General features: G+C 52.9%; 2 protein-coding genes across 6 annotated transcripts in view; one reads left to right on the forward strand and one right to left on the reverse strand.

The window, feature by feature from the left end:
* The window catches only part of Ninj2 (ninjurin 2), an 89,539-nt gene extending 81,269 nt beyond the window's left edge, over positions 1-8,270 (forward strand). Inside the window, exons 2-5 of one of the 5 annotated variants that reach the window (XR_009591932.1) lie at positions 6,249-6,480; positions 6,936-7,120; positions 7,802-7,881; positions 8,018-8,270. Coding sequence is in view for 4 of the 5 variants with exons in the window: in XM_060384093.1 (XP_060240076.1) it covers positions 471-473; positions 6,249-6,480; positions 6,936-7,102 (402 nt within the window). In the remaining variant the exon portion in view is untranslated. Of the gene's footprint in view, positions 1-454; positions 474-6,248; positions 6,481-6,935; positions 7,121-7,585; positions 7,771-7,801; positions 7,882-7,951 lie in introns of those variants that run through there. The other 4 variants (XM_060384093.1, XM_021632638.2, XM_060384092.1 and 1 more) reach the window with 4 other exon arrangements.
* An 825-nt stretch (positions 8,271-9,095) lies between these two features.
* Positions 9,096-27,517, reverse strand: part of B4galnt3 (beta-1,4-N-acetyl-galactosaminyltransferase 3) — a 90,738-nt gene continuing 72,316 nt past the window's right edge. The window contains exons 10-20 of the mRNA XM_021632582.2: positions 25,547-25,690; positions 24,503-24,612; positions 23,593-23,693; positions 23,316-23,377; positions 21,494-22,265; positions 17,209-17,525; positions 16,171-16,324; positions 15,894-15,966; positions 14,391-14,544; positions 13,773-13,899; positions 9,096-11,293 (exon numbers count right to left, since the gene is read on the reverse strand). Coding sequence (XP_021488257.1) covers positions 11,185-11,293; positions 13,773-13,899; positions 14,391-14,544; positions 15,894-15,966; positions 16,171-16,324; positions 17,209-17,525; positions 21,494-22,265; positions 23,316-23,377; positions 23,593-23,693; positions 24,503-24,612; positions 25,547-25,690 — 2,123 coding nt within the window. The 3' untranslated portion in view covers positions 9,096-11,184. The remainder of the gene's footprint in view (positions 11,294-13,772; positions 13,900-14,390; positions 14,545-15,893; positions 15,967-16,170; positions 16,325-17,208; positions 17,526-21,493; positions 22,266-23,315; positions 23,378-23,592; positions 23,694-24,502; positions 24,613-25,546; positions 25,691-27,517) is intronic.

Below are 27,517 nucleotides of genomic sequence, written 5' to 3' on the forward strand. Positions count from 1 at the left end.
AATGTACTCGGTGGAAGAGCACTGTGTCGCCTACTTGAGACACTTAGGTTCCTTTCCCAGTATCCCAGCATGCATTGCACACCAAACCCAAGCCAGGCACTGAGCCCCGGACCCTGTGCAACCCAAGAGTATGCAAGAGAGGATCTGAAGGGTAGAGTCCGTAGTTGGGCATGACGGTGCAAGGCTGCCATCCAGGCATTAGAGTAGCAGAAGCAGAATGGTCCTAAACTCAAGACCAGCCTGGGCTGGGCAGCGAGGCTTTGTTCCAAAGACGTGGGGAAGGACAGCGGAGGGAGCCACCTAGAGGCGAAAAGAAGACTTGACGGGCTAGCGCAGACGGCAGCAGGGCCGGCCGGTATCCGGTGAAGGATGCCTAGAGAAGGGGTCTAAGAGAGGGGACACTGCCCCGCAGGGCCATAGGGCAGACAGGCGTCTAGAAGCAGGCGGGAAGGGTGGAGCGTGTTCAGGGAATGGTGAGTAATGTGGGCATTGCTTCTCAGCATCTGCTCCGGGCACAGACTTCAAGACGGTTAGCTGTCAGTCTGCCCCCATGGGAAAGGGTGTGGAGAGAAGGCTGGAGAGATGAGTGGCCCGGAACGGGGGAAGGCTGCAGTCCAAGCGCAGGAGCAGCGACCCTGGATACACAGCGTCACCAGGCTTGCGTGAACACTTTCTTTCCTGAGACACTGGTGTGGTACGGTATGGCCTGGCTTGGGCGAGGACCGAGGCTGCCCAAGGATCAGGGAGAGGCGTTACAAGTCCCCGAGGCTTGTGGAAAAGCCAAAGGGTGCCTATGCCAAAAGTTGGGCTGGGACAGGCCCGGAGTCGGAACAGATGGTTTTAAATGCCAGTAGGCCCAAATGTGGGAGGATAATCCCTAGTTGGGGGGAGGGGGGGCAGCAGGGAGTTGTCCCGCTTGTCTTGTATATGTTCAGTATTTCTCAAGGGCCCGCTTCCTCCCCCTCCTCTCCTTCCCTCCCCTTTGATGTTGAGGATCAAACCTAGGGCCTCGTGAATGATAGGCAAGCGTTCTTAAAGGGAGCTTCGGCCCCAGCTGTGAGCAGCAAACAGGACAGATGTTCCCATCCCACAGCCAAAGAAGCTGAGGTCAACCCGATCTCAGAGATCATCTGAGATTCTCCCAGATGCTTCAGCTCCCTCGTAATGTTTTGAACCCAAGGTCTACCTTTAGGTCTGTGTCCTCTCTGCCCACAGATGTGCAGGGGGCTGGGGACACAGCCCTGGAGGACTCAGGAGCAAGCTTCACTGGGTTCAAGGGCTAGACTTCCATTGAGCAATGGTCCTTACCCGACCATCGGATTGCCTCCTTTCATCTTGCACCACATATTTGACCTTTAGGGCTCTTTGTTTTGTTTCGGCCTTTCCCTGGTTGTCCTCTTACCTCAGGCTCCTGAGTGCTTGGATTGCAGACGTGTGCCCCTATCCATCACTCGTGTGTTTTTCGTTAGATCCTGAGCATGTTTTAGCTTCTGGGACATTGTAGGGGAGGGGTTAAATTACAGACTCCAGTCCCGGGAGGGGGGGACGCTGTGCTGTGTGCTTTGGGGCTCTCTGTATTCTGCTCGCTAGGCGGTGGTGCTCTCACCTGCTTTGCAGAGCTAGCAGAGTGAGGCAAAGACCGGGCTGACTCATGCCCCGTGTTTAACACTGTGCCAAGATGACAGGCATGTCCTCCATAGCCAGGAGCTACATGGTTCCAGGATGCTGGAGCCACACAGCTGCGCCATATGCTGGGCCTCCATGGTTCCAGTGTGTGTGCAACACATCACCCTCCCAAGCGGACCCGGACAGGGCAGCAGAGCACCCTAACACCTTCAAAAAACCAGTTCGTAGGATAACTCTCCTGAAGTCATCATTTAAACCGCTGTGGGCTGGACCCACCCTTTCCTGGGGTGGGAAATTAGCCCGTGGAAGCCCGGGACTCCCCACGCATTTTCCAGGTGCTCCTGGCATTCCTACTTAGATGGCCATTTTTAAGGCCAACAGAAAGGTCCTCATTGGTCACAGCTCCTTTGGACCTACTCTGTGTATGACTTGGGTTTGAGCTGACACACAGACTGCCCGAGTGGCTTTTCTCAAAACTGACAGGCGTGACTCACCCAAAGGTCACCAGCGCCTGGAGCTGCATGGGGCAAAAGTGATTCATGGCCTCTATCCCACAGCTGCCTGACCTCAATTCCTCTCATCGAAGATCCTCAACCCTGAGACGCTCCACCCAGAGCCGGGGGGGGGGAGGAAGGGTAGTCTCCCCTTTCTTAGGTGGCTCTGCTAAAAAGAACTCAGCTCCTTGTTTGCACAGACAAGGGCAGGGAGGGAGAGCTGTCCTGTTCACCCTTCAGCTTGACACAGCAGGGACGGGATCCAGGTCTCTACCTTCATCTGCCTGGGCCTGCACCTCCTTTCAGTGCCCACGGTGCTGGGAGTTAGCTCCTCTGTAGCCGATGGCGAGAACAGTTACTTTTCCACCTTCCATGACACACAGTCTCACCGTGAGACAGCATCCCTGGAATCCTGTTTCTAAGAAAAAGCAGGATGAGCCGGTGGACACGATGGTCCCTGATAACCAGAGTGTCAATAAACAATGTGACGTCATGTTTGCTTTTCTGCTAACAGAGGCCGTCCCTTCCTGCTCACCTTAGTTTCGTAAAGAAGCAGGAATAGGGGATAACAAAGATGAAGGGCTGACTATGGAGCTGACTTGAAGGGGTGGGATCCCCAGCCTTGGGAGTTGGGTGGGGCCTGGCAAGGGGGTTAAGGGAATGGTAAGCTGGAATGGGGAAGGTGAGGCAAGAGAAGGAAATTAGGTCTTTGGTATGCTCATCCCTCGCCTACCCTTCCCAGTCTCCAACCTCACATCCTGCCAAGTCCTGGAGGTACTCTGGGCATCCAAAACGAACCTCTGGGCTTATCCCCTGCTCCCTCTGCAGCCCCTGCTCCTGGACCCCAGGCTCAGACTCAGGGCCCCACTGTTACTGAGTGAAAGGAAAGGATTGAGGCGGGCAGGCCCTGACTGGACATTGTGACAGGGCTCAGCCTAGGAAAAGAAGAGAACAGCTTGGATTCTGCCTTTACTTCTGGGGAAGAAGAGTCATTCACCTCTCCAGCCCGACTCCTCCAGGGGCCTGGTTTTCCTCCCGTTGTACAGATAGGAAACTGGGTGCCATGCCCTGGTAGAACTGAGCCCCAGAGCCAGGAGCCCAGGCTCATGGGCCTCGTCCCTAGCAGGGTTTGAGCTGGATGGGAGCCTCCAGCCCCTGGTGCAAGCTCTGCAGACGCTCTGCATGCTGCCCCTTAGCCCAGGGGAGAGGCCAAGGCAAGTAGGAGCCAGGGATTCTAAGTCTGTGAAACAGGAATGATTCACGCTGGATGATGGCTCTGCTCCCTGATCCAGCCCACATTCCCCGGGCCTTTGTTCTGACCCGCCTGGGCTATGGCCTTAAAGGGCCAGATCTGCTGAGGCACCACCCTGCCACCATCCATGCCCCTCTTTCATCCAGATCCCTGATGGAGTTGTTAGTAGGCTTGGGGCTAGGGAAAGAAGAATAGGATGCCAGGGAAGCTGTTCTCAACCTGTGGGTCTCGACCCCCACGTCGGAAAAATATTCATAAGAGTAGCAAAATGACAGTTATGAAGTAGCAACAAAAATAATCTCATGGCTGGGGGGGGTCATGTTGTGTGTGTGGGGGTCCCCAGAACATGAGGAACTGTATTAAAGGGTCATTGATTAGGAAGGCTGAGAAGGGCTGGTTTAGGAGAACGGCCAGTCCCACCCTCAGGCCTAGCCGGGAGACGCTGGGGTTGCAAAGATCCAAAGAGAGCCTCTTCAAAGCCACTTCCTCCAGGGTCTCACAGCAGCCCCCTCTGATCCCTCCTTCCTCCCAAGGCTGCAGCTCTACTGCGGTTCTCACCTGGGAGTCCTCCGCCACCCCTCTCCCACCCGCTGCATATAGCTTTATAGTTCTTTGTTTCGGTTTGGTGTCTTTCTGGACTGCCCAGATTGGCCGGAAATTCACAGTCCTCCTGCCTCAGCCTCCCGTGAATTGGCATCGCAGGCAATCCCGCCAGGTTCGGCTACTGTTGGCTTTCTTTAACTGGCCCTTAAGAGTCGTGCCTGGTAAGTTCTAGGTTATTGCCTTCAGGCTTGGGTCCTCAGGCTTCGCAATCCAGGCTTGTCCTACGGTGTACTTCCTTGGGGCCTAAATATCACCCTGACACCCAGTGCCCAAACGCCACCCTGTGGCCACAGGAGAACTGGCCTTCGGGGAGAGTAGTTCAGTAACAGCAAAATGAAAGAAATGAAACCGAGACCTGAATTCAGAGAGACCTGCACCTCCTTAACCCACAGTGAACCCTACATCCTCTGTAAAACAGGCTCTTAAAGAAACAGCGACTGAAGGCAGAGAGGCTGGAGGTGGGGCTCAATGGCAGAATGAGGGGAGGCAGAGAGAGAGAGAGAGAGAGATGTGCAAAGATCCGTTTCCCAGCCACTCACTCCTCCCGGTACTCCTTTCTCCTCCTAGCCCCCCTACAGTCAATGTTTAAACACATGTCTGGAGGTCTGAATTCAGGCCATGCCTGCAAGATTTTAGAGGTAGCCCTGGCTTATCAGCTCTTGAACCACACGTGAGCTGGATTTGGAAGGAGGAACAAAGTCCTGGAGGATGAGTGAGGAGGGGCTCGCGAGTGGAGGGGAATCAGTTATCAGGTGAATGATCCCGTTGGTGTTCTTAGTGATACAGAATGGACCTTTACCAAATGAGCCAGGACCTCAGCTGCTTCTTGTGTCTGATATGACCTTTGGCCTTTGTGGGCTTAGACCTGAGATCCTTGGCTTTTAACCAACCAGGCCACCTGACCCCACGCAGAGACTTGCATGGACCTCATTTTTAAAAATAAGTTTATTTATTTATTTATTACAGTTTATTCTCTTTGTATCCCAACTGTAGCCCCCTCCCTCGTGCCCCCCTCCCAATCCCACCCTTCCTCCCTCTTTTTTACCCATGCCCCTCCCCCAGTCCACTAATAGGGGAGGTCCTCCTTTAAAGCCCAACAGTTCTGATTGCACAGGCTTCTCCTTCTCAAATGGCCTCTGTGTAATTACCTGAGTGATGTGAAGGTGTGAAGGGATATGAACAGCTTGCTGGAATCATGCTCAGTCCAAGAAACATCCAAACTCCCTGAGACTTGTCTTTCCTCTCATCCATCCATCCATCTTTCCCGTTCAGACCTTTGCCTACAGTCTCTCCATCTACCCACTCCCCTACCTGCCCACCCACCTGCCCATCCACCCACCCACACCACATCCTGGAGATCGATTTTCGGTTGTCAGGCCTTGCAGTAAGTACTTTTACCCACTGAGCCATCTCACTGGCCTTGTGGTTTTGAGACAGAGTCGCATGTAGCTCAGGCTGGCCTCAAACTCCTGCTCCTCTCACCTCTGCCTTCCTATTTTAGGAAGCACCCTGCCCTGTGACACTACACTTCCTGCTTCTGGTCTCTTCTCGCTCAATTTGCCCCAAGCACCATTGTCAAACTGATCTCTCAGGAGCGCTTGTGTGACAACAGAGCAGCGCCCCCTCCGACTTCCTTGGTCTACCTCAGAGGTTCACATCCGGCCTCTACTGTGCTTCTATCTTTTAGAGTTAGGGAGAACAAGAACTTCATTTCATCCCTCAAAATTAATTTTATTTAGCCAGTCGGTGGCGCACGCCTTTGATCCCAGCACTTGGGATGCAGACACAGGCAGAGTTTGAAGCCAGCCTGGTCTACACAGTGAGATCCAGGACAGCCAAGGCTACACAGAAAAGCTGTCTCGAAAAACAAAACAAAACAAAACCAAAGAAAACAATTTTTTTTATTTTACAATAATTTTTAAAATTAATTGATTTCAGCAGTGGCAGAAACTGAAACCAGGGCCCTGGGCATGCTGGGAACCACTGTACACTAAGATACACCCCCAAGCTTCCGAAACAATGTTTAAAACCAAGAGCTTTCGGCTAGTATGCATTGCTATGTACATGTGTTTGGCAGTCAGCGTATGCTGGCGTGGGCTCAAGGCTCCAGGACTCTGGACCTAGGTGCTGGGTAGAATGGGGCCAGCCATTCTGGAGCAAGTGTCATTTTTATTTAACCCAGGCCTCAGATCTTCCGTTGTCCTTGAGGACATTCTGTCTGCACGGAGAAGGGTGTTAAAACCCCGTCTTTACCAGAACCTCATCTCTTACAGCACCGGCGCTCCCTCGCCCGAGGGAACCAGCCCATCAACCTGAATCACTACGCCACCAAGAAGAGCGTGGCACAGAGCATGCTGGACGTGGCTCTCTTTATGTCCAATGCCGCGCGGCTGAAGTCGGTGCTGGAGCAGGGGCCGTCCTCGCAGTACTACACCACCCTCATCGCCCTCATCAGCATCTCTCTGCTCCTGCAAGTGGTCGTTGGCGTCCTTCTCGTGGTCATCGGTAAGGAGTCCAGGCCGGAGTCAGGCTTTCTGCATCTGCGCCCCCTGGTGGTAGGACCGGCCCTTGCATCGCCCGTGAAACTTCGCAGCCACCTCCTAACAAAGCCCTCACTCTCTACACCAGAGCCTGCAGAGAGGGTCCCCCTGTCTCGTCTCCTCATATCCCAGGGGTGGGCCCTCCCTGGCAGTTTCTTCCATCTTTTATATCGCAAGCGCGCCTTCCTTCTTAGACGATGCTTTTGCTCCCAATTCCCATTCTACGAAATCACCACGTAGATGTCAAAAGACCCAAACACATTTCGGTCCAGTGACTTGATTTCTTCCCGGTACGTCTCTAAAGCCACGTTGTCTCCAAATTCAGGGGTGGGGAGAGGAAAGCCCCAGGCTTTGGTCCTGCTCGATCGACCCTAACCCAGGCGCCATCCACCGCCCATCGCCATCTCCTTGTCTCCACAGCCAGGCTGAACCTGAACAAGCCGGAAAAGCAGTGGCGCCTAAACCAGCTCAACAACGCTGCCACCATCTTGGTCTTCATCACCGTCGTCGTCAACGTTTTCATCACTGCTTTCGGGGCACACAAGGCGGGCTCCGTGGCTGCCAGGACCTCCAGCAATCCTATCTAGTGGCTCCCTGGGTCCCAGGTGAGGTGCAGGCCCAGAGGGCCTCAGATTCCAAGGGCTCACAAACAAACAACCTCCTCTGTCTCTGGAGGTTGGAGCAAGAGGGAGAAGGTCTATAGGCCTGTCGGCAAGGGAGTCCAGGAAGAGCTGATGGCACCTCGAGGGGAGAGACACGTGTAAATTTCCCATGGCGCAGGCACCATGTGCCGTGCTACATCCTTGAGCCGACCACAGTACGTGCGCCATGAGTGAGGTGTGGGCTCGAGCCTCTCACGGCACGTCCCTGAGTGACGTGTAAAGGCACAGTAAATAAATCACGAGGGCCACAGGTGCCAGCCTCCCTCGGTATGTGCACCGTGAGTGCTGGGCTTTGGGTTCGAGCCTCCCACAACCTGCACACGCACCATGAGGGGGACTTAGGCCTGTCCTGAGGCCTTTGCTCTGAAGGGGTGACTGTCCTTCTGTTCTTCTGCTGTTTGCTTTCAGGCAGTGTCTCTGGTAACCCAGGCTAGACTTAATCCCCCACCTCCACTCCCGTGTAAGCAAGGGTGAAAGGTGTGTCATGCCTCCCCCGCTCCTCCCCGAAAGCTTGGGATGGGTTGAAGAGCCAATGTGGTTAGTGGCTGTTGTGGCCTGATGGCAAGAAAAAGATGGCGTTGTGGCTTCTACCCGCTGTCAAGCGGTGTTTGCTGCTCCCACCAGGTGGCTGGAAGCCGCACTTCCGGCCCGCTCCAGGGCTGCTGAGTCACTCCGTTCCTCACTTACTTCAGCTGCTGGACTGGGTGAGAATCCAGTGTGAGGAGCCTCACCAGGCCCTGCCTCCCATTATCTTTGGTTTGCTTCCCCCCGCAGGGGCTGGGTCTGGAGCTGCTTCAGCCTTTGTCCCTGGCCTGTCAGGCTAACCAGCACTTTCTGCAGCCTCCAGGAGAGCTCCAAGGGCAATGAAGATGCCTGCTTCCTGCCCGACCGCTCTTTTACTGGGTGATGTCAGCGCCCCTTGGTCTGGAGGCCTGAGCTCATGCTCTGCAGCAGCCACCCTTTCCGCCAGCAGCAGGAACCGGGGCTGCTAAGGCAGACTCTGGTTCCCCTCTATTCCTTCCCTCTGCCCCAGGCCTCAATATTCCCTTTCTGTAAAAAGGGACTCTTATCTATAAAGACATCTGAAAATCCACCAAGTTAGTCTTGCCGTCTTCTGTCATAGGGGTTCTAAATCAGGCTGGGGTGTGGACACCCTCATTATCTTTGTCCTTGCAAAGGCTTATCTGTACATCAGCGGTCACTGAATTCTGGACTGATGAACACACACACACAAGCTTTTAAATGGAAATATGGAAACATATTCTACTATTCACACTAATGGCGCCTCTGAGACTTGTCTTAAGAATGCAAGTTCTCAGCCTGTGAGATGGTCAGTGACTATTAAGGCACTTGCTGCCAGATGCGAGGACCCAATTGGAGTGTGGAGGGAGAACAGACTACCGAGAGCTGCCCTCTGGCCTAACAGTGCACCGTGCATGCACATTTTGAGACAGGCCCTCACCACGTAATTCCGGTTGACCCGGAACTCACTATGTAGACCAGGCTGGATTCTGACTCACAGAGATTTACATGCCTCTGCCTCTGGAGTGCTGAGATTAAAAATAAAAAAAAGCAGGGGTGGGGTGGAGTGGGGTAGGCCTACAGAGGTGGCTCAGTAGTTAAGAGCACCGGCTACTCTTCCAGAAGATGTGGGTTCAATTCCCAGCATCCACCTGATGACCTAGGACATCTGTAACTCCAGTTCCAGGGAATCTGATGCTCTCTTTTGGCTTCCTTGGGCACACAGGTGATACACAAATATATATACAAGCAAAAACACCCACACACATAAAATTTGAAAACTTTTGCCTAGGTCAAACCTAACTAGGCAGGCCAACCCACACTAACAGGGCATCTTCAATTCGCACAGAAAAGGTTTTTATTTATTTAATTTAATTTATTTATTTATTTCCTTTGATGGCTTCTTGCTAAGGAGCCGAGGTTGGCCTTGCTCTCCCGATCTTCCTGTCTCGGCTTCCCAAATGCTGGGATTGGAGTTGCACTGCTCTGACTGGCCTCCTTCACTCGAGGGGGAGCCTTTCTAGCCGAGACCATGACCTCCACTGAGCTGGTCTGCTGAGACACAGCCAGGACAGAGCTGCGCCCTTCCAAGCACAGTGTAGCACAGAAAGCTTGTCCCTTCTGCCCGCAAGCACCAAACCATGAACAGAAGGTACGTGGCCTGTCAGTGAGCACCCGGCTGAGGGACGGGAAACACAGCTCCCTGGCTCTCCTGGCCAACCCGTTTACCGCGACTGGGCAATAGGACAGCAGCCATTGATTTTCTAAGATGCTGACTTTAATGCCCTCCTCCCTGTCCCCACCCACGACATTTTCCTTTCCCTTAAGGCAGATGGTAAGGAGGTAACAGACATCAAACACAAGGCACTGGACCCAAGAGGGAGGTGGTAAGCAGGGTGGGTAAGGCCAAGGGGGTTCCTAGTCCTCAGAAGCAGATGAGGAGGGCTGTCGGGACTGGCCCCGGCCTTACAGCACGATGCCGAGAGTCCATGGCTTTAGAGAGAATCCTGGCACCCCAGCTACTTCCTATGTGCCTTTTCTAAAGGGCAGAGGGCCTGAGCAGGGAGGAGAGAAAGACACAGCCCATGAAGAGAAACCACCCTGCCCTTCAGATTGCGTAAAGGAAAGGCCCAGGGGGTTCCCGGTGTGCCGAGCTCTGTTCCTGGCACCCAGAGCCCATCATGTGGGCCCTGCAGCTCCAAATGCTGCACTCTTGATTCACAGCACGGTAATCAGGCTCTGCGGAGTGGCCCCGCTGCACAGCCACGAGCCCTCTCTCGAAGCGAGAAGGGGCTGCGCTGACCCTCACTTCACAGACTGAGATCAATACCCAGCACCCAATGCACCACTGGTGAGTCAGCAGCAGCAGCAGGAGAAAGTCCCCAGCCAGAGAGCACTGGGATAGTTAGTGCAAGGTAAATGTGACGTCAGGTGACAGAAGGCGTAGCTAAAGACAGAAAAGGTTACCGCTGTTCTAACCGAAACTAGCCATTTTCCTGTTCGTCCTGCCACTGTCCTGGCCTCCCTGACCTCACCCTGCCCCTTATCCAATGGTCAGGCATCGCCCACACCTCTTCATCTCCTCTTGGGGCCTGGAGGTCTCTCTCTGTAGAAGGGCAAGGCCAGGGACGCATCAGGCTTGCAGACAATTTCTTCCCTTTTTGTCTTGAACCCCTCACAAGCTCCCACCTGCGCAGTTGACAGGCTCTCCACGTCACCTTTGGTGGTGCCTTCCTACTCTCTCCAGGTCTTACCTGGCAGGCAAACAGGAGGGGTGAAGGGGCATTTCTCTACCTGCTTGTCTTTGCTGGTCCTACACAGTCCGTATGTCGGACCCTCAGGAGGACGGGCCCACTGCCCACCCATTCCCCCACAACACCCCACTGCAGCAGGAAGATGCCACCAATGTGGGGCTGCCAGTCTAGAGAACCCTCTATCTGTCCGAGGTGGGTTAACGCCCCAGGTGGTAGCCAGCTCTTCAGTGGCCACCGGGAGAGGTGCGTACGTTTAGAAGGCACAGACTGGACGGCCTCGCCAGGACCAGCACCTCAGGGGTCTGAGGGCTGCAACGCACAGTTTCGCCCCAGTGAATGCTGGGTCTAGACAGAAGTCTTCATTCTCTGTTAAAAATTACCCATCTCCCGCAACCCCCCACCCCAAATAAAATCTGTCCTGTTGAAGTCTCTGGTTCACAGTCAACACTCCCTCTGAGGGGCACTGGGCTGTAGGGAGGCACGTTTGTGGAAGAGACGGAATTCTGCTCAGGCAGGTGTTTTCTTCTTGACCTTGCTGGCCATCCTTCGCAGCAGGTCCCCATGTCCACCCAGTGGGTGGCCGAGGAGCCTGGGCGCTCAGCCCTGCATGCAGGGACAGCTCCTGGTGGAGAGGGCGGTTGGTGCTGAGGATTCGGTTCCTCATCTTCCCTCCTGGAGCGAGTGGCAGGCAGAGCGCCGGGTTGAGGAGTCGTAAGCAGCTGTCCCCTGAGGTCACGGCATCTTCACCTGGCGTCGGTTCCACATGCCTCGCTTGGAGTGGAAGTGATGGTAGAAATTCCTGAGGCACAGCCGCTCCACTTCCAGGCCCCCCTGCAGGATCCTGAAGGAGAGAGGGCAGTGTGAGTCCTCAGAGATAGGAACCCAGGCAACAGGACCCGGGCGGACCCGCCCTTTCACGGCTTTGTCAGACCCCGCCTTCCTCCCTCCGGTTGCTTCCCTTAGGGTAAAGCAAGCTCGGCCCAAAGGAGCCCCGCTGCTTGGGTTACAGTCCCAACTACAAGACTCAGAAAGGAGTCTACCAAAGATGCTCTCTCTCTCTCTAGAAGAGGACAAAAACTTTATAAGCCTGTGTTATCTATAGATGCACACCCGTCCTCTTTGATCACACACACACACACACGCACACGCACACGCACACGCACACGCACACGCACACGCACACGCACACAGATGAGAGTTTTGCAGCACTCAGAAAGAACAGTTTCCAGCACACACCAATTGCATTCACAGTATCAGAAGACGGAACCGGAGAAACCATGCGAGACCTTTTCCCGGTTTCTGTTTGTTTGTTGCTGGGGGCAGGGATCATCATCTTGCTACGCAACCCAGGCTGGCCTCAAATTCAGGATTCTTCCGCCTCAGCCTCCTGACTGCTGGGATTACAGGTGAGTGCCGCACGGTGCTGGGGATCAAAGCCAAGGTCTCACGTGGGGAGGCAACGCTTTCTAAGGAGGCCTACACTTCAAATGGGACTGCAAGTAGCTGGACCCAGAAGCGGCTCTTTCCTCGGGTCTCAGAGACAGCGGGAGGGTTAAGAACTATCTCGGAGGTCTGCATCAAAGCACAAAGCCCAGCGCGGAGGTCACACAGTAACCGCCACACTGGGCTGCCATCTGCTTCGGGATCCTGTGGCTTCCTGTGGCTGAGCTCTCTGAACCTCTCCCCACCCCACCTTTGAGTCTCAGGATTTCAGCACTCTTCCTCTGTCTTCCCTCCAGTGGGAAGTCAAAAACCCAGTCTGGTGTTTGGGCCTCTGATGCCTTACGGGGAGAGAAGGGACGAGTAATTAACTACCAACCAGTTTCCCCTCAGAGAAACGGAGGCCACTGTTCTGAGCACAGGAGTTTGGTGAGGAGGACAAATGAGGCCTCAGGCATGAAGCACCTGCCAATTAGAGTAACCCAGAGGTTGGTGGCTGTATCCTGCCGCCTGCCCCCTCAGCTGTCTCTGGCCGTGTCCCTTTCTCCTTCTTCGGACACCCTTCCAGCAGTTATAGGCTTGCTGTCCCCTCTTTGTCCCTCCAGGAAGTTCACCTCTCAAGGTAGCAGCCTCCCTCCTTCCCCTTCTCTTGGGAACAAACTTCCTGGAAAAGGGCTCACATGAAGATGCAGGGAGAAACAGTCCAGCTGTCACAGTGCCCTCCCACTCTCTCGGGGCGCACCCTGTACGACCCCGCCTCTTGCCAGCACACTTTCCTGACTCACCTGCTGAGTCCACTGTTCCCCCTACCCCGTCCTCCCACTTCTCTCCTTTTTTCTCTTTCCTTTGTTTGGGGGGATGGGGGACTGAGACGGGGTCTTCCTGGGTAGCCCAGGCTGGGCTCTGAACCCCACGGTACTGGGATCAGTGGCATATGCCACCACACCAGGCTAAGAACCCTAATGTCTGAGTGTGTGCAAACACACGGCTGGGTTATGAGTCGTAGTTTGTCTTAGTTCCGGGCTAAGTTTCTCTCCCTCTGCTTCCTAGTCTGACCTAGTCTGTTAGGCGCTTCTATCTCCACGAACGCTACCACAGCCTTCCTGCCATGAGCCTCCTAGCCTTTGTTCTCTGAGTTGCTACAGACAGGTGTTTTGTCACAGATTTGCCAAGAATAGCAAGTAATATATAAATATCTGTATGTATATTATGTATACACACACATGCATGCATGTGTGTGTGTGTGTGTGTGTGTACTGGGGATTGAGTCTAAGGCCTCATTCATGCTAGGCAAGCACTCTATATTCCCAGCCCTCCCTTTCTTCTCTGATGCTATTACTTCTTCTCAAAACCCCTTCCCTTCTCACCTCCAGGGATCCTGACCCCCTGGATATCCAGTTGCCATTTAATGGTCTATACTGTCTATTTGGCTGGTCCCCAACTCACTCCTGACCCTTGGCCTGTCTCCTAGTGTCTTCTCACAGCTTTCAGCCCCTCCTCCAGGCAGCTGTGGCTGGAAAGAGCATGATTCCTGACTGGGAGAACGCTCAACATCTTAGCCTGGGCTGGAGAATGCCCATCTTAGCCTGGGCACCACACCTGGTCCTGCTAACATTATCGTTTTCATTGTTTAGCTCTAGTCTCTTGCTTTATCCCTGACAACACAACCAGCCACTCAAACCGTGTCACACAGTGGAAGTGTCATCCCCCTCTGCTGGATATGCAGCCTGAATGTCACTGAAGCCAACCTCCTACACACCAGTACACTTTCCCAAGCCCTGGGAATCTGCAATGCAGTTCTGTGGCTCTGGCATTACTGTCCTGAGGGCCCCCAGGACTGGAACTCTGGCAGATCCCTGAAGGCCCTTCCCCAACGTCACCTGTCCAGCAGCTCCCAGTCTTCCCCTCCCCAGCGGTCTCGGAACTCCTTGGTGTTCATGCCCCCGATCTTGTCCAGGTCCGACTTGTAGATGCCGAGCAGACCAAATCCATTGACCTCCCAGTAGCCTGCGGACAGACAAGACACTGCTCAAATGTGCTGTGTTCCTGTGGGCCCTGACGGTAGAGAGTGGGGCAGCAGAGGCAGGTAGCTGTTAGCTAAGGAAGTCCCTGGTCTGTCTGGGGGAAGACACCACCCAGCCTCGGGGTTCAGCCCACACAGCAGTGACCATGGACTGATGTCACAACCCAGCGGTAGCCTGGCAGTTAGGATGTGACCCTGGCATCCCTTCTGGCCATTGTGAGTTGGTTTTCTCATCTACTTTGTTTCTCTAACCTCCCGGGCATAGCTTCCAGCACGCTTCGTGAATGTCATTGCTGGGGAGGAGGGGAAAGCGCCACTGCTTTGCCTGCTCCTAGGGCTGTCATCAGAGCCTGGTCTGTCCATAGCTCAGGGAAGACAGGGAGGCAGGACAGACGTAAACCTTCCCAGGCTTGGCGGTAAACACCGAGGGAGGTCAGAGGGCCTCTCCTCTGCCCTCGTCCAGGGCAAGGCTCACCTTCAGGCCACTGTGGAGAGGCCCCGCAGTGCAGCCGCATCACCATGGGGGCAAAGGCCATCTTGCCCTCCACACAGTGCTTCCGGATGGCATCGATGATTCCTGCTGGAAAGTGGATGTGCAGGTCACAGAGGAAGACGATGCTGTGTGGATCCTAGGGATGGAGAAGGCAAGGTCAGCAGACCCTGGACCCGAGCCGGGAGACAGGGACACTCTAGCGCCATCCCCTGGCTCCTCTCACTGGAGCGGCTGACAACTTAGACAAAGCTAAACATGAGGCAGATTTCCACAGCCCTCTGCAGCAGACTCGGTGGATTCGGGCTCCTCTCCCACCTCCTCTTTCTTCTGAGATAGTCTTGCTATCCTGTCAAGACTAGCCTAGTGTCTGCTATGTAGCCCAGGTTGGCCTCAGCTCACGACTCTCCCATCTTAGCCTCTCGAGGGCTGGGATTACAGGCATGGGCCACAATACCTAACCTTTGCCCTATATTTTATGGGGGCTGAGGAGTCCAACGATTGGGAAAAAAAAAAAAAAAAACCTTCCTTGCTATTTGCTTAGGCCCTCTGCAGTGCTGGGTCTGCGATACAATGACAAGGACGCTCCTTGCTGTGGCTTGGAAGCATCTCCCAATGGCTGTGAGATAAAGGTTTGTTTTTCAGCCTGTGGTGCTACTGAGAACTAGCGGAACCCATGGGACATGAGGCTTAGTGAGAAGAATTTAAGTCACCAGGAGGTGTGAGGATATCGGGGTCCTACCCCCTTCCTCTTTCACTCCCCGGCTGCCATGGGAGCGAGCAGTATCCTTTGCCATGACTCGTGGCACCACAGGCTTGAAAGCATCAGGGCAAGGTGACCACGGACTGTGAACCAAAAAAACCTTTCCCCAGAGCTGGGAACGTAGCTCAGTAGGAGAGTGCTTGCCTAGCATGTGCAAGGCCTTGAGTACAGTTCCGGGCACGACAAATAACAAATAACAAACTTTATCTTAATTTAATTTGGTGTGCTGATCTTCCTTCTCTTTCTTTCTTTCTTTTTTTTTTTTGTCAACTTGACACGAGCTAGGGTTATACGGAAAGAAGGACCCTCATTTAGGAAAACACCTCCATCAGCTTGAGCTTTGGGGAAGTCTGTGTGGCATTTTGGTTGATGGGGGAGGCTCTAGATGCTCTTCCAGAGAACCTGGGGTTGACCTCAGCCCCCACATGGCAAGACCATAGGCACCTTCCCCCCACGGTTCATGCCCTGACATCCCTCAGCGATCCTCTGTGAACCAATTAGCCCCTTCCCCCCCCAAGTTGCTTCTGGTCATGGTGTCTATGACAGAAATAGGAGGCAAACAAGGACACTCCGGTTCTCCTGTTACAGTGACGGGTGCGACAAACGAAGTCCCGTGTCCCCATCCCTTCCGTGCTAAGTAGCTGACTACTTTACACCTCCCAAATGTCTCTCTGCCTCTTAACTAGTCCCCGATCACCTCCCCAAGCCCCCTTGAGGCCTGTTACCTTCACCAGGTCTATGCCGGCCTGTAGTCCGGCAGACCGCTCAAAGTTCCCACTCAGCTTCTGGTACTGGTAGCTGCAGCAAGGGAAGAAAGGCGGGGCAAGAGTGAGGATTCAGCCGTAGGCCCCTGAAGGACGTCGGATGGCACGGAGTAGAGAGTGGGTGCTCCCGGCTGCGGGCAGGAGCTGGACACTGGTACTCCGGAGAGCCAGCTGTGGCTTCTGATATCACCCTGACCAGCAGTCCCGGGACCCCAGGAAGGTGGACGGTCTCCCTTACCTCCGCAGCCTGGACCTCTTCAGAGCCATCTCAACATCCATGTCCTCGCTGCTGTAGTCTGTGATAATGACGTTGAAATGTGAGTCGCCCGTGGCTTGGGACAGGTCCTCCATGTCTCTGATGAACTGCTGCACCCAGCGAGCCTGGTTCTTCACTGTCAGGCAGGGAGAAGACGGCGGAGTTAAGGAAAGGCGGACACCTCTCGGCCGTGAGCCAAGTCAGGGGTCCCATCAAGGAACGAGGGATCCGTTAGCAGGTGGCACAGAGACCCTGAGGAGGGGCGGGGCTCGCCAACCACTGGGGCTTCTCTGCACACCTGGAAGGCAGTCTTGGGTGGGACTCTCGACCACAGCCCTGCCCAGCTTTCACAGACCCACTACCCACCCGTCTTACTCACTCCAGTCCCGTCCTGTTTCACACGGTCCCGTGTTTTCCTTTCTCATTGGAGAGATCACTAGAACCGGAGGTGTGGCTCCGTGCCCTGTTTAGCATGTGCCCGGTGCTGGATTTGATCTCCAGCACCACAAGATCCAAGTAGAACCCGCTCTATACAACACCCTCGCTCTTATTTCTTCAACAACAACCCAAGTTGATGCTCACAGCCAACCCTGAGAGCTAGCACAAGAGGAAGCCCTGGCTTCAACTCAGCTACGGATCTAAGCTCCATTGTTTTGATAACCACACAATAATGCTCAATTTGTTGGTTTTCTTTTGTGAATCCAGTTGGCAAGGTGGCCTCAGTCACAAATCCTTGGGAGATGGCTCAGAGGTTAAGAGCACAGGCTGCTCTTCCAGATGGGTCCTGAGTTCGATTCCCAGAGACCACATGGTGGCTCACAATCATCTACAATGAGATCTGGTGCCCTCTTCTGGCGTGCAGGCAAACATGCAGACAGAACATTGTATACATAGTAAATAAATAAGTCAATCTTAGGAGGAAGGAAGGAAGGAAGGAAGGAAGGAAGGAAGGAAGGAAGGAAGGAAGGAAGGAAGAAAGGAAGAAAGGAAGGATACAGACCCCACCCTGCTAAGCCTTACCAGGCACAATAAAGTGGACCACCGCTCCGTGATTCCAGGAGAAACCTTGGGGCCAGCATAACTTAGGCTCTGGATCCTGGGCATGCAGGACGTGTCTGCGGCGGCTGCGTGGGCTCCAGACCAGGCCCTGCAGGTTCCGGGCTTCTGTGTCCTCCCTGCCAGCGGGGTCACCTCCACGCCAGCCTCGAGTGGACACATACTCAGAGAGCCGTACCAGGCGCTGGCCCTCCAGCAGCTCGAGCTCCAAGAGGTAGCGACCCCCTCGAAGCCGGTCCTGGCGCTTCTCCACATTCACAATGCGCTGCAGCTGGTATCTCCTGTGGCACAGGGGGGCAGCTAGAGTGAGACCAGGGCCACTTGGCAGGAGAGTATGGTTTGCTTTGCCATTGGCTCACTGTAGAGGCTCATACAAGATACACAACCTCCCTAAGACTCACTGCCTTGTCTTCTAAGATGTAGACATTGAACCACAGCGGTGATCTTCAAGGTCCGTTAGAGTGCCAAGATTCAATAGACAAGGGGCCTCGGTGTCAGACTCTTTGAGAAATTGGCCCACGTTGATAAGCATCAACAGAATAACAGGAATTCATATGCCTGCAATGAGTCTGGACATTAATGGTCTCAATTCCCTAGTCAAAAAATACAGGCTAGCAGAAAGAATTAGAACACAGAGACCTGAGAGGAAGCCAGCTCAGCGATTAAGAGTGGCTGCTGCCCTTCCAGAGAAGCTGAGCTTCCCAGCACTTCCGTCATGTGGCTCACAACCATCCAGCTCCAGGGGGTCTGACAGGCTCTTCTCCACACACACCCTCCCCCACCCCACATGCACACAGCTTAGAATAAATCTTGAGTCAAGAGTATGTCTGTGTAGTCCTGGCTGTCCTGAAACTTGATTTGTAGACCAGGCTGGCCTGGAACTCAGAGATCTGCCTGCCTCTGCCACCAAAGTGCTGGGATTAAAGGCATGTGATCAAAACAACAAACGGGGCAAGAGAGTGGCTCAGTGGTTAAGAGCACTGTCTGCTCCTCCAGAGGTTCTGAATTCAAATCCTGACAACCACACGGTGGCTCACAGCCATCTACACTGGGATCTAATGCCCTCTTCTGGCATGCAGGTGTACATGCAGATAGAGTATTCATAGCATAAAAATAAGTAAATCTTTTATTATTTTATTAATTACAATTTATTCACTTTGTATCCTGGTTGTAGTCCCCTCCCTCATCTCTTCCTGGTCCCACCTTCCCTCCCTCCTTCCCCTCCACATCCCTTCCCTAGTCCACTGATAGGGGAGGTCTTCCTCCCCTACTATCTGACCCTAGCCGGTCAGGTCTCATCAGGACTGTCTGGATCTTCTTTCTCTGTGACCTAGTAAGGCCACCTTGCCAGGGGGAAGTGATCAAAGAGCAGGCAACCAGAGACTGCCCTGCTCCCTTACTAGGGAATGCCCATGGAGACTGAGCTGCCATGGGCTACATCTGAGCAGAGGGTCTAGGTTATCTCCATGCATGGAAGACAGAAGCAGGAGTTTTGCACAGCCAGCCCCAATCTCATAGTGAGTTCTAGACCAATCAAAGCTACATTAAAAACTGAAGAACCAGGCATGGTAGCACGTGCTAGTAATCCTAGCACTTAGGTAGAGGACTCAGAAGGGTCACAGGTGCACTCCCCCCGCCAACACACATGCCAAACAAAACCAACCAACCAAACAACCCAAACCAAGGCTCGTCTCCACAACACAATGAGATTTTATATCAAGAAACCAAACCAATCAAGACCAAAAAGTTGGGGTAGCTGGGCTAGAGAGATGGCTCTGTGGTTAACGGCACTTGCTCTTCCAGAGGACCTGGGTTTCCTTCCTGGCACCAACATGGTGGCTCACAACCATCTGTAACTACAGTTCCAGAGGACCTAGCACCCTCTTCTGTCCTCTGCAGGCACCAGGCACACACAAAGTACTTACACACATAAAGACAAAACACTGGAGATGGGCTGGAGATGGCTCAGCAGTTAAGAGCACTGGCTGCTCTTCCGGAGGGCCTGGGTTCGATTCCTAGCACCCACATGGTGGCTCACAACTGTCTGTGACTCAAGTTCCAGGGGATCTGACACCCTCACATAGACACACATGCCATGTAGGCAAAATACCAATCCACGTAAAATAAAAAATAAATCATTTAAAAAGAAAGACAAAACACTCATATATACATATATATATATATGTGTGTATATATATATATATATATATATATATATATAATAAGTCAGGTTGGAGAGATGGTTCAGCAGTTAAGAGCACTGGCTGCTTTTCTAGAGGACCCAGGTTCAATTCCCAGCATCCACATGGCAGCTCACCACTGTCTGTAACTCCAGTTCCAGGGGTTCTGACACCTTCATACAGACATACAGCAAAATATCCAGCGCATATAAATAAGTTATATATTTTTTAAAAGTTTTTTAAAATGCAAGAGCTGGGGAGATGGCTCAGAGGTTAAGAGCACAGTCTGCTCTTCTAAAGGTCCTGAGTTCAATGCCCAGCAACCACATGGTGGCTCACAACCATCTATAATGAGATCTGGTGCCCTCTGCTGGTATATGTGTAGACAGACCACTGTATACATAATAAATAAATAAATCTTTTTAAAAAATGGCTAAGAAGAAGCTGGGCATGGTAGTGCACACCTTTAATCCAAGCACTCAGGGAAGCAGAGGCAGGCAGATCTCTATAAGTTCAAGGCCAGCCTGGTCTACAAAGTGAGCCAGGACAGGCTACACAGAGAAACCCTGTCTTGAAAAAAAAAAAAAAATTCAGTACTGCTAATCATCAGGGTAAAATCACCTCAAGACTGGCAGCTTTCAAGTGACTAAAATAAACTAACAGAGGAACAGCCACTGGAGAGCGTGCAGGCAAATGACTCTCTAACAGAAAACTAGAACTACAGTTACCATACGATCCAGCCTCCCACTCCCCAAAGAGCGGAGAGCAGAGTACTAAATACGCCTGCCCTTCCGTGTGCACGGCAGCTGTAGCCACCACCGCTGAAAGGCTAACAAAGCGTGTTTCCATACCTGAGTGGTAAACAACACAGGCTTACATACAGAATAAAATACCATTTAGCCCACGTGCAGCAGAATCCTTTCACAGCAATATGGACGGAAGTGTCAAATAATTTAGGCGCAGAAAGACTAATGCCACATGGTGTCCTCATTTATACGTGAAAGCAATGAGGCTATTGCATGTGTGGGAGGGAGCAGAGGCGGGGCAGCTAACGGGTAGGGCAGCCCTAATGTTTCATAGAACGCTAGGATAAGCATGATGGAGAAGAATTGCTTTAAAATAATAATTAGCAAGGAGCACGTCCCCCCCCCCCCCGCGCTCCCCTTTTCCTCAGGCCTCGAGATGCAGGCCTGTAATTCCAGCTACTCTGGAAGTTGATGCAAGAAGGAGCTCCATGCCTGGATTACACTGTGAATTCAAGGCCAGCCTCAAGGACTTACTGAGACCCTATTTCAAGAAGAAAGAAAAGAAAGGACTGGAGACCTAGCTCACTAAGGCAGCACTCGCCTGGTCGGTGTGGGGGAGGGATCCGAGCTAACACAAAGGTAATGGAAATGCCCTGGAGTTATCAGATACTGGCGGTAGCTGAACTCTATTTTGAACTTTTAAAACTAGCACGTTGTACATGGCAGCATAACGGGTTCAATGGTAAGTGAACTTTCTCTGACAAGATCTTTTTCTTGTTTGGTTGGGTGTTTGTTTATTTGTTTGTTTGTTTTTTTCCAAGACAAGGGTTTCTCAGTGTAGCCTTGGCTGTCCTGGACTTGCTCTGTCGACCAGGCTGGCCTCGAACTCACAAAGATCTGCCTGCCTCTGCCTCCCTGAGTGCTGGGATTAAAGGCGTGCACCACCATGTCCAGCATCTGAAAAGATCTTGATTGGGGGGCGGGCAACATGGCACCACAGTGAAGATGAGGACACCCAACACCTAAGGGAGAGGAAGGGCGGAACTCTGGTCACGCCTCTAACCCCCTCTGAGGCCGTGACTTGGGTTTTCAGCCTGCTGTTGCTTGCTTCTCTCTTCCCAAACTCCTCAGAGGGCAGACGCCAGTCTACCAAGCCTTGCCAGTCCTCAGCTGCAGTCAGGGTGAAGACGCTCAACCTTCCTACGCCCTAGGATACCAGCAAAGGTCTGCTGTTCCTGCAGCAGGAACCCTGCTTTCCGCCTGAAGGTCAGGGCCCTCACGGCATCCCCCTGCTCTGTAACCCAGGGGAGCCCTTTACCTTACCCCCGGGTCCTCTGGCTGAGCTTTCTCAGGAAGACCCGCGTGACCTCCAGGGCCTCCTGCTCCGGAAGCAGCAGGTTGCCCGACGTGTTACAGCTCAGGTCAATCCAGTCAGTCCTCAGGGCTTGGAAGTCGAGGTTCTGCGCGCTGAAGGTCTGCTCCCAGTTCACGACTGGGTCGAACACAGGTACATACTCGAAAACCTCGCCCATATCTTCTTCCTCGTCTTCCTCCCCCTCCTCCACTTCCTCCACGTCTCCTTCGGGGTCCGCTGCTATCACCACTTCCTCCTCCCCGTGCCAGCTCCTGCTGGGGACCTGAAGCTCCATCCTGTCACCCCTTCTCTGCTCAGCAATGTAGGATTCCACTTGATTCAGCCACTGCGACTGCTCAAGAGTCTTTGCAGGATGGTCACCGGCGGGCCTGGCTCTCGGGGTGAGAGGAGGGTTCCTCGGGGGCCCCTTGTCAGAACGAGACAAATTTTGGCTGGGTACAGGGTCAGCTTCCCCCGTCCTTCTCTCCGGCTGCTGCACTGGCAGGTCACTTGTCCTGGCTGGAGAGGACGCTGGAGAGTTCTGTTTGGAAAGGGGTGCCAGTGGGCCACTCTGTGATTGAGCCAAGAGCTTCCGCAAGTGGTAGTCAGTGACCCCCAACCCCGGGGCGGACGTAGTCTTTGGTTTGCTCCTCTGTGTCCCCGTCTTCTGGTCTAGAGAGGCAGGGATTCCATCTGGTGCTTCTTCATACTGGGATTCTTCTAGAAGGCCGTCCTCCAAACCTGTTAATATGAACCATTTCTCATTTCAGGGGTTCTCAACCCTTCCCAGAAGACACAAAACAGCAGACAGTCACAGATGTGGCATGCAGAGTCGGGGATGGGGGGGTTCACTTGTTGTGTGACTCCGGACAAGTTATTCTACCTCAGTACCCCCTGTTTTGTTATTTGCATCGAGGCGGATGGGTAATATGGTGGTATATGCAATCACAGCGCTTGGAAGGTTGAGGCAAGAGGATCAATCACAATTTGAGTCTAGTCTGGTCTGTATGGCAAGTTCCAGACTCTCCCGAATGCCAGAGTGAGACCTTGTCTTTAAGAAAAGCATGGGGGCTGGAGAGATGGCTCACTTTTTAAGAGCACTGGCTGATCTCCCAGGGGACCTGGGATCAAATCCCAGCACCCACATGGCAGCTCACAACTGTCTATAACTCTAGGGACCTGGCACCCTCACATAGGCAAAACAACACACATAAAAAATAAATAAATCTTTTTTAAAAACACCAAAAGCACATATGCAAACAAACAAACAAAAAAGGTTTTAAAAAAAATCCCCCTTGCCAGACAGAAGCAGGTGGATCTCTGAGATCTAGGACTGCCAAGGCTATACAGAGAAACCCTTTCTCAAAAAAAAAGCAAAAAAAAAAAAAAAGAATATATATATATATCCCCCTCAGAATGTTATGAGCTGAATGTACCACACCAGTATCAGCAACATTTAGGACCCCACAAGTGGTCTCAGCCACACCCTGTCCCCCAAGAAGGAACGCCACAGCAAGACAGGGCTTCTCTATAGCATGCTTTCCAGGAGGGTACCCCAGCCAGGGTCCCCACAGCCAGCCATCTCCAGCTGCTTCAGTGAGTGAGAAGCTTCACTCTCTATATGCCCTGAAATGGAAGGTGCGGGATGCTCCTCTTGGGGCGGGTTGGGGGCATGTGCATGCCAAGCTCCTCAGGGGCGAGACTGTACGACTGGACCGTTCCCCGGGAAGAGGCCACACCAGCCGCAGCTAAGCGCGACCTGGCAGCACAAGCCAGCACGTTCCTCTGTACCTGGCCGCTCCAGGCCCTGCTTCTCCGGCTTGTCCATCTTGATATACTCCTGGAAGCTGGACCTGTGGGAGAAAGGGACTTGTGGATGCGCACCAGATTCCTCGCAGGTTCCACCTGGGCAGAGTGGAGAAAGGAGCTGAGACAGTGTGCTCTGAGGGGTGTGTCCACACATGGGCGTGTAAGGAGGGCCCGGGACTCCTCAGCGTACAGCAGCCCTTCCAACTGAGGCAGCTCTCCTGAGTCCTACAGAGACCCTGCCCACACCTGTGCCACACACCTGTCCTGATCAGAGGCGCTTTCTTGGTAGAAGCATTTATTGTGGGTCTCCATGTGGCTCAGGCGGGTATAGTCATTGGGATAAACAAAGGACAGATGAACCTGAAAGCAGAAAAAAATGGGGGCAGATATCAGAGGCGGAGTCCTGGGGAGGAACCAGCCCGGGCTGAGCCACCCCTGGAGGGGGAGGGCTGCTGTGGTGCCCAGTGCAGTCTGGACTCCACGGTCTCTTCGTGCCTGCTCCTCCAGGCACAAACCGCTCAGAGCGCAGCTCCTTGATCTACCCTCACTTGTCATCATGACCGTTCCTTCTTCCCTCTGGCACCTGACCCTCTCCCGTCTCCTTTACTCACTAGCTCTCACAACGCTGAGCCCGTTCTACTCCCCCGTTTCCTTTGCCCCCTAAACATAGGCTGAGCTCACCACCACCAAAAATAGCCTCAATTACAGCTCACCCACTCTCTGGCCTGGTCATGACTCTTCACCACTTCCTTCTATCTTCATCTCTGGACCTGGGTATATCACATTCTTCCTGCTTCCTCACTCTCCGCACAGAGAAAGCTGCCACCCACACCCAGTACATTTTCCCAAATGCCTTTGTTCAAAATGCCACTGGCTACCCCATTGCTGGGACTGAGCAGGCAGGACAGGGTCTGTGTGGCCCTTGGTGCAGTCACCAGGCTTCACAAGCGAGGGAAGAGGAGAAGCATGTGCCTACGGGTTCCACAGAGCAGTCCACCCTAGTGAACCCATCCAGAAATGCACCCCGGGGACCTGAGGGGCCACCCTGTCTGCCGAGCTAGGACACAGGAAGTGCAGAGTCAGCTTCAGTCAACCCCCTGTCCCCCACGCCCCTGGCCACAGGCAGCAGGCCTCCTCCCAGCCCACCTTGGTCTAGGGACGTGACTTACAAAGCGAAGGCCCTGGTAGCGCTGTAACGGGAGACCTTCCACCAGGTAGCTGGGTTTGTAGGGACAGTCAGGCAGGACATGGCGCAGATGGGACTTGGGGATCAGAGGCACTGAGGACAGGAAGGGAAGAGGATTGAGGTGTGTGAAGTGAAAGCACGAACATCTTAGGGCCACAAAGGCTCCTGGCTGGGGAGCAGGAGAGGAGGCTTAATGGCTTCCACCCTCGAAGCTTCCATTGGCATTCACTGGTGACAGCTGAGCTCCCAACCCACGTGATCAGCTGAGTCTGCCACATGAGACTGCCACCACTCTTAGGGGCAAGGGTGGAGGACACAGGGACAGCACAACACTGTCTAGGGGCACCCCAAGAGGCCGCACGGCTCCACCTTAGTATACTCCCACCGAGTGGGTTTCTTTCTTTGATTCAAGAACGTCTCTGCTCTTCAGTTTTCGCTACTTTTTGTTTTTGTTTTTCTGAGACAGGGTCTGCCATGGTCATGAACTCGGGATCTTCCTGCCCGAGTTCTGCCGGGACTGGAGATGGGTAATACATTTGGTGGCCACCTTCTTTTGTTTTAAAGGTAAGAAGTGGGGTGCCCTGTCAGCTTTGAAAATGTAAACATGGCCAGCTGGGGCTGGGGCTCAGTGGTAGAGCATATGCTCAACTCAGGGTCCCAGGTTCAAGCCTCAGCATCCAAATCAGGGACTAACATGCTCCTTAGCGAATGGGTAAGAGTCGGGATCCAAAGAGACGCTAACATTTGTGGCCAGGGAGGAGTGGGTGAAGGCCTCTGAATTCTAACTCCATTTCTGGTCTTGAGTGGTGGTTAAACAAATGTCCACTCTATAATGGTTTGTAGACTCACAGAATTGGAATAAATCCTCTTGCATTTTTGGTATGTCTTACACCTCAAAGGGGAAAAGATTTTGTGACTCTGGGGTTACTGTAGAATAGACAGGTCTCCTGAGTCTTGCCCATCAACACAGAGAGCCTGGTACTGGCACACCCTCCACGTGATGACCAGTCCGTGGACAAGGACTTACCTCGATAGAGGGTGTCCCGAGGGTCAGGCTGCAGCATGTCAGCCGAGGGCTGCTCATCCCTGGGGGGAGTGTTGGAGGAGCCCACATGGCTGGCTGCTGTCTGTGGGATGTGGCTCACTTCATCCATCTTTAGGATGGTCTCATCTGTGCCCAGGGAGGAGAGAACAGAAGGAAGCTGGAGGTCCTGACAGAATCGAGCACGCTTTGGGGGGGCAGGTGGAGGGGTTCAGGCCCAGCTTCTGTATTCCCACAGGTAAGATCGAAGCCATGCCCAAACCCGGCCCTCAGTTAACTTGTAGTTTTAGCCAACTCCCTTTGAGCCTGTTCCACCCCATGGCCAGCCCACACCATGATTTTATATAGACTAAAAAAAAAAACAAGATACCTCTTGCCTAAATGCTTTACTGCCGACCAGACAGAGACCTATACTCAGCCACTATTTAATTTCTCGTGGCCTACACTTATATAGTTCTTACTGGTTATTCCTGGCAGTGCTGGGGTTTGAACCGAGGGCTTCTCTAGTAAGAGGAAAAGATGTTGCCATCCATGCACTCTAGTTCCACTGTCTAGGGTGGGCAGCCTCTATACCACCTATGTGCCAGGCTTCCCCAGGCAGCCACAGTCCTGCAGTGGCCCTTCTAGGTCTGCACTGGACACTAACTCCAGTATTCTTCACCACAGCCCAGACTAGGAGCAGACTCTGGCATCCTTAGTCCTCAAGCCTGGTGAAAAAACATGTCAACAGCAAAAGGTTTCTGGCTATACTACAGGACATCGGCCTTGGTTCTGAACATACAACACATGCCACGCATCTAGCAATGCCCACGGACAATCCCTTGGCTCGGATTCAAGACTACTGTATACTATCGTATGCTGAATATGGTGTTTTCACCGTGCACATGAAGTTTTCTACTCTTACATAAACATAAAAAATTAGTGATTAAAAGAAATAGCCAAACAAGAGCATTTTATTTTATTTTTTTGAGACACGGTTTCTCTGTGTTGACTTGGCTGCCCTGGACTCACTTTGTAGACCAGGCTGGCTTTGAACTCACAGAGATACACCTGCCTCTGCCTCCCTGAGTGATGGGATTACAGGCGTGTGCTACCATGCCTGGCCACTTGAGCATTTTAAAAAGCTGGTAAGTGAGCCAAGTGTGTTAAGCCCAGCACTTGGCAGGCAGAGGCAGGTGGATCTCCGAGTTTGAGGCCAGCCTGATCTACAAAATAAGTTTCAGGACAACCGGGGCTACACATAGAGAAACTATCTCGAAAACACATATACACACATGCACACACGCACACACACAAAAAGAAACAACAACAAAAAAAATCTGTTAAGTGAATTTTGGCTTAGAACCAGGAGAGAATTTTCAAAATGACCCTTAACCTAACTTCTATTTTGTACTACTTATTTATGCTGAAAGTAGTGCTCTCAGCATTGATTATTATAAAATTAAAATATTGATTAAGGGGCTCAGTGAGTAAGAGTGAGTAAACATGAGTTTGAATCTCCAGCACCGGCATAGGAGCTGGACATAGCCTGTAGCCCCAGTGCTGGGAAGCTAAAACAGGTAGACCCCAGAAGCTCACCTGTCAGGTAGCCTACCAAAACAGTGACCCTCGGCTTTAGTGAGAGAGCATGTCCTAGGGGGTAAGATAGAGAGCAACAGAGGAGGACACGTGATGTCCTGTCTGGCCTCCTCCTGAACAGGCACACAAATACGATATTGATTATTTGAAAAGACTGGAAGATGCTCTGTGTCCTACAGCATGGAATATTCAGCCAAAGTTCAAAATTTTTTAAAATAAAAGTTGTGTTTGTGTTTTTAAAATAAAAGTTTGTGTTTTAAGGCTGGGTATGGTGCCTCAAACCTTTAATCCCAGTGCTCAGGGAGGCAGAGGCAGGAGGATCTCTATGTGTTCAAGGCCAGCCTGGTCTACAGAGTGAGTCCAGGACAGCCAAGGCTA

The sequence above is a fragment of the Meriones unguiculatus genome, chromosome 5 (assembly GCF_030254825.1).
Source record: "Meriones unguiculatus strain TT.TT164.6M chromosome 5, Bangor_MerUng_6.1, whole genome shotgun sequence".
Taxonomy (NCBI): domain Eukaryota; kingdom Metazoa; phylum Chordata; class Mammalia; order Rodentia; family Muridae; genus Meriones; species Meriones unguiculatus.